The sequence below is a fragment of the Fundulus heteroclitus genome, chromosome 20 (genome assembly GCF_011125445.2).
Source record: "Fundulus heteroclitus isolate FHET01 chromosome 20, MU-UCD_Fhet_4.1, whole genome shotgun sequence".
Classification (NCBI taxonomy): domain Eukaryota; kingdom Metazoa; phylum Chordata; class Actinopteri; order Cyprinodontiformes; family Fundulidae; genus Fundulus; species Fundulus heteroclitus.
The window spans coordinates 9,945,839-9,957,569 of NC_046380.1; the positions used below are offsets into that span (position 1 = coordinate 9,945,839).

Genomic DNA, 11,731 nt, shown 5'->3' on the forward strand with positions numbered 1-11,731 from the left:
CCATACATTTATATATATATTTTTTAATATATATATATCCCCCTGCGACTCATCCAGAGGCGTTTTAGTGGATATTGGTTTGGAACCTTTTAGCTAAGTACAAATTATGAAAATAAATTAAATCCTAATGCAAAGTGAAAAATGGGACATCTTGTGCTCTGAAGTGATGTCACAGTCATGGGTGTGGATGCTCACAAAGCAATTCAAATATTTGTTTTACAAGAACAAGATCTGCAGCATGTTTAAAAAAAAAACATCTAAAAATAGTTTTATGTAAATAGTAGGAAGGTATCCTGGAAATATTCGGTAATAGAATATAAAATATTACCTTCAGACATTTTCACCACGGTTGTTACCAATTTATGCTATATTATATTTTATTGTATTATCCCACAGGTGCTAAAATGATGACCCAACAATAGGGTGCTAGTCATGTGCTGATGCTTACTTTATTCTATTTTAAGAATCTCTAAAAGGTTAAGGACACAGTAAAATGTGGGAAAGTGTTTCATTTAAACTTTGCTGTACTAAGGTAGTACTTGGATGAAAAAAAGTATTTGTTGTTCCTAAAATATATGTGCATTTTAAATGTGATGCTAATAAAACAATCTCGAAATTATTTTCTTTGAATAACATGCTATTTCAGTATATCAATCTGTTTTTAATCAAATTCGTATTTTTTATTTATTTATATCTTTCACGCTTGCTATTGGCGCTTTTTGTGGTGTAATCTACCTTTTATTGAGATAAATATTTTGATTGGTTATGCCCCTTATTCTGAGCCATGCTGTTGAAATAGTTGCAGAGCAAATTTGCCATTGCTTTAATAAACACGATTAAACATTAAGCGGAAGGTAAGGTATGATGATAAACACTTACCATCTGATATTGAAGGGGTTGTTTAATAACAAATCAAGGGGTTGTAAAATAACAAATATGTAATATCAGCTTCAGGTTTCCCTCTTCTTAAATTTCTAGAGGTTCTGTATTAAATTATGCATCAAGTAACTGTGTTCCCTCATAGCTTTCCCAAATAGTTCAGTCTCCCACGAGTAATTTTAATATCAGAAGTGTGTCTGTTATTTTGTGATTTGCTGTTTAATGACTTGAACGTTACAACCATTCAGTTCCTGGTTTATTGCCCTTATTCACTGAAGATATAAACTTTATAGCTCCTCTGAATGGTTTGAATGTTTTAAAAATCATGATAATTTGATAAATTTCCATTAAAATTATTGTTTTGTCATCCTCTCACACCGTCTTATCGATTAACCTAACTGTGTCCACCAGTCGTTTCACTCAATTTGCAACTTTTCCGGTCTTTAGTTACATTTACATAAACTTCCCTTTCATTTTAAACAGTCAACAGCCTCTACAAAAGAAGTAACATTTACCTTTTTAGCATAATACACATTTTGTTTATTTATTGAAACATATGTTTCACATTGTTTTCAAATCAATGCGGAATTTTATACATAGTTCAGTACAAAAGCTTATTATAAGAGATGCAGTTAATTTTACAATATAGCAATGTGCTCTGCTGATGAATAAATAAATAAATAATGAATGAGCGTCAGAGTATAGGTTTCTTTCCTTTTAAAGTCTTTTTTTGTTTTGTTTTGTTCTTTTGTAATTACATTCAATTATTATTATTATTATTTTTTTTTAATTATACATTTACCTGCCTGCTTGTTTTAAATGAACAAACCAAACTCTCGCGTGGTTTCAGTCAGTCAGCGGAACTCTTCTTTGTTCCGCCGTGATATCTGGCCGGAGAGGTTTGTGGGCGAACAGGGACCGCGCTCTCAACGTAGCTTGCCGAGAACATGCCGAAGTAAGTTGAGAAATATATTATTTTTTAAATTTGAAATTAAATTTCTCCTGGTTCCACTGAGATCATAATTATGTCTACTTTTATCTCATGAACTGTGCAAAGTCCATTTTTGAAATGTTTGAACCCACGTCGATCTCACTTTGTTTAGGGATCTGTCTATTTGCTGGAGCTACTCTCAGTGGAAACGGTTCCCTGCGTTAGCAGACTCAGAAACACAGCAAACCAAATACATTGAATGGGGTTGGATGTTAAAAATGATCCCTGTGTGTTATTTTACTATTTGTTCGCACAGCTTGATCTGCAAATGCTTGTTACATTTTATTTCTGCCTTTTATTTTTTTAGTTCCCGTCCAGGTCAGAACGAGTATTACGTTCGTGTTGTAATATTTATCAGTCAATAACATTTATGTTTTTATTTTATTTATTTATTTGCTCAACGAGCAATTTATTAAGGTAAGAAGGTAAAGTTACATTGCTTCTGTCTGAAACATAAAGAAAATGTATATTTAATTCAACGAAGTGGGGGGTAAAAAATACATAAGGAGATAAAATTTGGAAGAAAAAAGGTGTTTTATTTCATCCATCCTCTTTATTCCGCTTAACCAAGATCACAACGCGGGGGCAACGGGTCCAGATGAAACCAGTCCTCCGTGACATCCTCCAGCTCATTCTGGGTCTCCAGGGCCTCCTGATCAGAAGCCCAAACCATCAACCGGGTCCTTTCAATGTGGAGAAGCAGCACTTCTATTTTAAAAATCCAGATTTTTTCCACCAAAAATTTGATCTTAATAAATTGTAAATTCAAATTACTAGCAGATTAAATCGATTTATGACCCAGCCCGAGCAGCTTTGGACGTAGCAGCACTGCACGGCTCTCAAAAGCCATCTATTTACACCATATTCCTGCAGCAAGCCCTTATTTAGGACATTATTCAGTTTCTTGACTGATCAGATTTTAAGCTTGATTTCCCTTTTTATCTTTTAGGGCTTAAGATAAAAATGCAGAACTTTATTTGATTTGAGCTAATTATGAGTCCAAAAGAAGCGAAAGATTTCAAGTGTGCTCCAAAGTTATGCAACAAAGCATTTGTCCATAACTTTAATTAAACCCAAGCGAGTGCATCTGAGAATCTGCTGCTGGTCAAGGTATTTATAGAACTGTTGGGATTCTTAGTTTTGATTTGGAAAAATAAATAATGAAGAAGAAAAAAAAGCCCAATCACCAATCAGAGCCGACCATTTCTGGTCAATCTGTGCGTCGCTACTCTTTTCAAAAAAGGAAGGGAAAAAAATTAAATCAAGGCTGAAATGTTATCATGGCAAATATTTTGCCACTTTTACTAAATGCAGACGTGAATTGTGTCTCCTTCCTCAGGCAGAGTATTTGTGTTCAAAGAGAAGCATAATTCAGTCATTTGTCAATGGAAGATATTTAAGTTTCGTCTTTTTAGAGTGTGGCTTTTTTACACATCTGTGCATTCGTCTTAACATACGGTCTTTTTTTTTTTTATCTCACAGGTTTTACTGTGACTACTGCGATACGTACCTTACACATGACTCGGTAAGTCACAATTGTTTCTACCAAAGGTGTTGGCTGTGTTCTTACTAATCTGTGTGCCAATTAATCAAACTATGAAGAGTCATCTTCATTAAATAATAATTTATTCAACAGTCCATAGACTTGGGGTATTCCTTTTTTTTTTTTTTTTTTTTTTTTTTTTTTTTTTTTTTTTTTTAATCAATCGTTTGGATCATGGGAAGAAATTTAATAGTTACACTAAGTAAGCTTAATTTGGAATAAGTTTGATACCGAAAATTAAAGTTGTGTTCAGAAAATTAACATTGTCTAATTGGTTTTCTTTTCAAATCTTAGTCAGAAATGTATTTGCTAGTTATTTCAGCTAATGCTGCAAAACAATCCACAAAATGACCATTGAGACATATTAATTTTAAAGTTGCCTGGCATTGTGTTCGTCTTTTGCCAACCAGTCCGGCGCGCATATGCGAAAAACCCGCATCAAAACAATAACAATGAACTGGTCTATATGTCTATTTTTTAGGTGACCTTGTAACAACTCCATCCCAACCAAACTGAATATACCGTATTTTTCAGACCATAAGGCGCTCTAAATATTCTTCCCAAGTGTGTAATATCACTCCTTCACGTCCACAGCTCTCTATCCGTCTCTGTTAGGAGGACAGAGTAGTTGGACGACACTGCCCTGTAAAAGTAAACATAACTTTTATATTTAATTAACTTACTAGGTTTATTGTTGCTAGCGCATACTCCAGGCTGCCTTACATGAATGCACTTCTAGTTTAGACATTACAGTCAGGCAGTCTTGTAGACAGCTCAGGGGTCCTATCAGGTAGTGACACAGTCAGTATGCTCCTAATATCCATTGAGCGGAGCGGCTTCATTGCTAACCAAAGTCTTACTTACACATTTTAACAGATTTCTGAGCACATTGTACCACATAAAATCGGTCCGTAAGCACAATAAGTACGGTAATCATATATAAGGCGCACCATCCATTTTTAAGAAAATTGAAGGATTTTAAGTGCACCTTATAGTGTTAAAAATACGGTACTCCATAGCTCAGCCTACTACACGCTATGCATTGAGTAGTTGGACACTTTCTAACATCTTGGCCTGCATCCTTTACAGTTTAAAGAGCCGTTTTGTCTACAATCCACCTGAATTAAACTCCTTCAGAGCCGCAAATGTCGCCTGGCCTTCTGAAAAAAGACAAGTTATAATTTGTGATAAAGATCTACTGTAGGAAATATGTTGTCATCGTTAAAGAAACGCCCGTTTATGTCCATTTGGAGGTTTGAAAAAATTAGGATGGGTGGGATGTTGATATTTGTGGATAATGATGTAAAAAAAAAAAAAATCATAGTTTCCAACATAATGAAAAACTATTGATTTAAGATTAAATATTACTGTCACTGCTGGCATCATTCGGTTGTGAAAATTAAAAGCAATTATTCTAAGAAAAAAAAATGCTAAAACCTGCATTTATTATCATTGTTACATTTAAATACCATAATAAAAATATAACGTGTAGCCAAAGTTATTAAGAGCCGCTGTTGAAGGTCCAAAGAGCCACAGGTTGCAGACCCCTGACCTTAGTTAAACTAAACCAGTCTCTCGTTTTGTTTCTGTCGTAGCCTTCAGTGAGGAAGACTCACTGCAGCGGTCGAAAACACAAAGAAAATGTGAAAGATTACTACCAGAAATGGATGGAAGAGCAAGCCCAGAGCTTGATCGATAAAACAAGTAAGTACATGTCTGTGCAAGGGTTAGTTCAGGTTATCAGCTCAAACCGTATTCTTCATTCTTTGGCGGTTTGAATAGCTTTGGTTAAAGCTAAAGCTATTCTGCACAGTATCAGCTGACCTGTCCAAGATGAAACCAACTTGATTGTTTGATGTAGCACTAACAGATGTGACCCGGCCGGCCGGCTGGGTCTTAAAGTAAAAAACGAAATGCATATTTGACATTTATTACTTGGCATTATCACACACTGTGCACCGATTATAACACACTTTAGCTAAGGTTAGTTTCTGCAGTTGCCAAAGAGGTGTCGCACATGTCTGATGTTGGAGATCTTTGTTTTGATTGGCCTTAATGTTTGTATATTTTGCAATCTTTCTGTCCTAAAGGGCTTTTGCTTAAAGCTTGAAAATCTACGCTTTCCAGTACAATATAATAATGTCCCCACTTGTAGGGAGCCCTGCTCTGTATTCAGTACACACTCTTGAGTGGCGTGCAAAGATGGACGTGTGTCTTTGTCAGAAGATTTATTTATTATTTTTGCTGACATGAGGGAAACTAGATCACTAGTCTGAGGCTACGTTCACACTGCAGGGGAATGCGACCCATATCCGTCTTTTGATGGCAGCGTGAACGGCCCAGTTCCGATCTTTTCACCCTCTGCTTTCTTCTCTCCGTATTTAGTCTTGCTATGATGCGCTCTTAATACTGTCGGCTTTGATTGCTCAGTGGCTTTCTAATAATAATCAGAGATGCCGGCAGGTATCTGCGTTTGTCGAGTTTTCTTTCTTTTCAACAAATCTTTATTGACCACTTCTAAAAAAACGATTACATTCACCATTACTTCCGTAAACATTTAATAGTCGGGGTTCTTGCCTGCACATTTCAGCGTAATGGACCACACACGCCAGTTAAAATGAGAAACTTGGATTGTATGGAACAATTAAGAAACTCTTCCATATAATCTAAGTTGAATTGCACCAAATGCCTTTGTATGCAGGTTGTTTAATGTGACCGTTTGACCTGCAAGCCTACATGCAACCCGACAAATTTATTGTATCTCAACAGCATCATTAACAGATGGTTAGCGGCTTTGCCTGCAGAGACGGCCATCTTGTGGTTCAACGTTTACTTTTATTCATTCGTGCACTGCAAAAACGGATTTCTAAAAATACGTAAAATGTTCTTAAAGTTCATGTATTTGTCCTTGATTTGTGCAGGTAAATAAGATGATTTGCCAATGGAATAACATTTTTGCACTTAAAATAGGAACAACTTATCTCTATCGTCTTATTTCAAGTGCTAAATGTCTACTTATCTTATTTTAGGGGTCAAAATACTCATTCCATTTGCAGATAATCCTCTGTACCTGCTCAAATCAAGGACAATACATTAACTTTAAGAACATTTTACTTATTTTTAGATCCGTTTTTGCAGTGTGTTCAATGAGGAAAAACAGAAGTTAGTCTATTTCTGTGATCTGCGTTGGTTTTACGCCTCATTAGTAAAGTGGCAGAGACTGAAAACGGGTCATTTTGAGCCCGTCTAGTTTCTGACATCCTTCCTCTGTTTTGTATAAGAACTTAAAAGCTTTGTTGGACTATAATTGGGCTTTTCCAGATATTCTTAACTACAGAAGATTCAGAAACGTTGAAAATGTGTAAATCTGTACTTGAACCATCAAACAGCAGCGGCTCATGAAGCAGAGGGACGCAGCTCAGGTGTAGGAAGCTTAATCTAGACGTGGAACTGACCTCCACGGGCAGCAGAACGCAGATTTTGTTTTAATTGCTCCTTCAACTGTTCACTCTCACTAACGCGAGCGCCGCATGCTGTTTCTCCTCTGTAACAAGCGGTGTGGTCAGGTGTGGACAATAAAAGGCCGTTACATATTCCACACAGCCTCTCTGGAGCACACGTGGGATTTTACAGCTTTTTCTCGAAGAGCGGGCCTCTCTATGACGGCTTACTTTTCACCCCCTCTGAGATTACAATCCCCTAATCCACACATGTACGGCTAAAGCCAATGTACGGTTTGGCCCACAGTTGAGGCGTGTGGCATTTAGCAGAGGAAATTTTTCTGCGCAACAAAAAGATCATTCTCTGCTCCTTAATGTTTTTGGTTTTAATGGTAATGCAACTCATTGTGCCCCCACACTTAAAGCAGCTGCAGACAACAGCGTTACATGATGGATTTGCTTTGCTGAAACGTTAACGGCCTCGTGCATTCGCCTCTATTGTTTGCATGCTCTGTCGTGTGTGTGGATTGTGTTAAATCGTGACACAAAGAGCCAGCGATGGTCTGTGTTTTACACGCCTTATGCTGTGGGTGATGATATTTTTGCTTCTCCTCTTCCACAGCGGCTGCATTCCAGCAGGGAAAGATTCCTCCCACACCCTTCCCTGGTGGTCCTCCCCCAGGTGAGTCGATCATCTCTGTAACGGGGAGTTTCTCTTCTAACGGGCGCCGCAGCGCTTTGGGGGATCATTTTATTTTTATTTGGAAGATGTAGAGCAGGGGAGTCAGACTAATTTCTATATTGGGCCACTTTGGCATCATGAAGTCATTAAAAGGGCCGGTTGCATCTTTTATAGATGACACTTTTGATTTCAGAATTTCATTCCAGTTCACAAAAGAATATGAAAAATGTACATTAATATAAAAGTAGCAGCCTTAGGCCCAGCTTCTACAAATTATCTGCAACACAATAGTTGATTTTGGGGTGAGTTATACTTTAAATTCTTATAATTCTCCATCACTTTTTCACTTTTTTTGGACATTTCTGGGGTGTTTTAATGTGTTGTGGGAAAACTGACATCTAGTGGCAGGATGCTGTTACTACAGTTAAAAAAATCAACATTCGCTACAGGAGGCACAGTTTGAGCCACTTTATACACTTTAAAAGGATATATATGCCTCTACTTTAGGACATAATGTCCTTTTTTGGCTCTTCAGGGCCGGGTAAATTGCCTTTGACGGGCCGCATTCGGCCCGCAGGCCTTGAGTTTGACACATCTGACGTAGACGGTCCCTTTTTATTCAGACGGCCTCTGGTGCAACCATTAAATAGCCAAAAAGAGGGAAACGACTTATATGTCTTACTTTGATGAAACTGGAGTGTTTTTTACTGGCTGAACATTGATAGGGCTACACCTCAGATGTTTGTGGCAGTTTTACTTCTGGTCCGATCTTTTGAATTTTATTAAATTCAAAGTGCACCAAATAACCTTCTATTGGTTTACTATTTATTAACTTAAAATGGTCAATATTAATGACTTTGATGCGCTTGAATACAAGCGGTTGTCAGCGTCTGATCTGCCAACCACCGACCAGACCCAGCTAAGGGAAAATTGTCTTTGAACTCTGGGCGAAGTATCTTTATTCATTAGAAATCTGCTTTGAAGATTACAGGTTTGTGTCTTCTTTGAGTTGAAGCTGGTGCACACCAGAGAGTTTCTTTGCCGTAAAACCCACTGTGAAGTGTGGTTCTCTTCATATCTGCTGCCGTATCACTGTAACATGTTCTGTTTGTAACGTAGCTGGACCTCCACGCCCAGGAATGCTACCAACACCTCCAATGGGAGGCCCTCCTATGATGCCCATGATGGGGCCTCCACCGCATGGGATGATGCCCGGTGGGCCTGGTAAGAAGTCTTAGTGCAGCTCTTCAGATTCTGTCATTCATTAGCGTATTTGTCAGACTATAAGTCGCACATTATTTCAAAGTTTGGCCGATCCTGCGACTTGTATATCAATTTTAAATGATAAATCACACTGAGCAACGTGCTGTCCAAGAAGCTAATAACAGCTAGCGCTAGCTTACAGCGCTGTTGTCTGAGTTGTTTACAACTTCGCTGATGCACGTGAGCTTTACGTTGCTCTGAAACATCCGCGTCGTGCTGTTAGCTTAGCACGCAGCACTGTTAGGCTCGCAGTCTATATTTCAGCGTAATTTTGACAACTAGCTTTCCGTTACGCTGAAATTCGCTGACGAGAACTTTTCAGGCTTAGAGTTGGTGGCTTGTTATGCTAATTTACTCCATTCATCCTCACAGATATGTTCTGTATTATTCAGCCAGTTGTGGATGTATCTGTGTCATGGAATAAGTTGACTTACCAGATTAAATGTCAGTTTTTAGTCTTGGATTGTGCAAAATACATTTCTAAATAAATGTGACTTGCATATGTTTTTTTTCTTCCTCTTTATGATTCATGTTTTGACCGATCTGACTTATATTCCAGAGCGACTTAGAGTCCAAAAAATACGGTAGTTGTTGGTAAAAGAGCATTACCGTTTTATGCTGAACCCACTCTGAGCTCTGCTTCCCATCACTGTCACACGTAGGAGGCATGAGGCCGCCGATGGGAGGACCCATGCAGATGATGCCAGGACCCCCACACATGATGCGTCACCCTCGTCCCATGATGATGCCCGTCAGGCCGGGCATGGCGCGACCAGACAGATAAGGCCAAGCGGACTTTGTGTTCTCGTCGTTGCCATGAACAGATACTGTCCAGGGAAGACACTTTTTTTTTTTTTTTTTTCTTTTTACTGCAACATCTGGTCCTGGTCACCCACAACCTTCATCTTGTAATTCTGATTTTTTTTTTTTTCTTCTATTTTTTTTTTTTGGATGCTTGTCTGGTATTTATTACTATTCACTGGGTTTGAGTCAGTTTGAAAACCTTTTATAAAGTCGTTTTCAGATGTTTTTTTTAACATCCTCAGTTGTCGAATGATGATCTCTCCCTCCGCAGGTATTCTGTTCAGCAAACAGGCGACTGTTTGACTTGATGGTAGTCGCTGAATTTTTTTTATTTTTTCCTCATTGTTGTAGTTTTAAATGATTTTGTATTTCACTTGCATTGGTTGGAAAATAAAAACAATGCTTTGAAACGTTTTTTTTTTTATTTGTGTTCTGTCTCTTAAAAACCTACTACTGTCTAGCCGGAGAGCTTGAAATTAAAAAATACAGCGAACACTTATGTTAGAATATAATCTAATAGTTGATAGTGGGTTCAAACAAATTAAACTTCTATAACATATAAATTAGTTCTCACAGAATATTTTTAGTTTATTCTAAATAATATTGTAATTTCAAACCAAAACTCGTTAACTGATGTCTGTTCAATAATACTATTACAATTGTTTTTTTCTCAGTATCATTAAGCCCTAAAAATAGACACTACATAAGAACTACTACAAAATTATATATATTTTTAATGTTCTAGCCTTCACAAACATGAGTGCTGACTTGATGGTTATTCACTGACAGCCTCTACAAAAAATACCCTCCTTTAAGGTCTTCTATTTGTTCTAAGAAAAGGGATTTTGAGTTTGTAGTTTTAAGCTGTAATAATTAAAATAACCTATCAAAAGTTTAACTTTTTGAATTAAAATGATTAAAATAAAACTAGAAAAGGCTGTTCCTGCGAAACAGCAGTGAGAATGCTAATCTGCAGAATGATTGAGCAGAAGATGCAGAAAACATTGAAATCAGATTTGAAGAATTTGAAAAAGTTTGAAGAATTGAAAGAAATAGAAGAATTTGAAGGATTTTGAAGTTTGAAAATTTTGAAGAAATTTGAAGAATTTGAAAAATTTGAAGAATTTGAAACATTTGAAGAAATTTGGAGAATTTGAAAAAGTTTGAAGGAATTTGAAAAATTTGAAGAAATTTGAAATATTTAAAAATTTTCAAAAAATTTGAAGGAATTTGAAAAATTTGAAGAATTTGACAAACTTGAAGAATTTAAAAAAGAAATTTAGAGAATTTGAACAAATTTGAAGGAATTTGAAAAATTTGAAAAATTTAAAAAAATTTAAGAATTTGAAGATTAAGAACAACTAAAAAAATTCTGAAGAAATTTAGCAAGGCGCCTGCCTCGTGGTACCGCCAAAAATACTAACGGGGAGTAACACTGCGAATTTCAGCTTCCTACGGTCTTCACAGCACCCACAGTGCCCTTCGAAAGGTGCCATGTTAAGTCAATGGACCTCCTAGAAGCCTCTGGCTAAAAGGGTTGTCATGGAGACTCCCTCACAGCTGTAGCCCTCTATTTGTCTGTAAAGGCAGAACAACCCCGGCTAAGCAGAAGTTGGTAGGACCTTTCTAAAGCTACTTCTGGTTAGCAACATGCTAACCGTTAGCCGCTAGCATGGTTGTGTTCAGTATCACCGGGTGATTGTACTCTGTCAGTTTGGTCCAAATCCTGTACTGGGAAGTGCCTCAAAAAGGGGTGCCAATACTTAATGTCACCAAACGTGACCAAAGTTCATGGGTCAGATTGGCCTCCTTTAGCAACTCAGCCTCACCACATCTGGGCCAAGAACTCAACATTTGACCAAAATGGTCAGTAGCGCCATTTCCCACATGTGGGGGGTGCTGTATTGGCCAATTGGGTCGTGTCTGGGCATCATGCCAGGTCCTGTTGGAAGCAAAGGCCCAATAGGAAAGCATGTGACATCCAAAATGGGACAGAAAACTGACATATGGCTGAAAGTCACTTGAAAATTTTAAAATGTTAAGAGGAAGTGACTGTGTGAATTTCAGGCTCCTACATTAATCACAGCCACTGCAGTGGATGTTGAAAGTTGCTATTCTATCCGAATGGA

The 11,731-nt window shown here is 37.4% G+C and overlaps 1 protein-coding gene across 1 annotated transcript; it reads left to right on the plus strand.

Annotated features, from left to right (window-relative positions):
• Positions 1-1,699: 1,699 nt before the first annotated feature.
• Positions 1,700-9,835, plus strand: snrpc (small nuclear ribonucleoprotein polypeptide C). Its single transcript, XM_036152196.1, has 6 exons — positions 1,700-1,834; positions 3,353-3,395; positions 5,009-5,117; positions 7,476-7,535; positions 8,655-8,759; positions 9,461-9,835. Exons 1-6 carry the CDS (start codon positions 1,827-1,829, stop codon positions 9,580-9,582), a joined length of 447 nt encoding a protein of 148 aa, XP_036008089.1. The 5' UTR covers positions 1,700-1,826; the 3' UTR covers positions 9,583-9,835.
• The last annotated feature ends 1,896 nt before the right edge of the window (positions 9,836-11,731 follow it).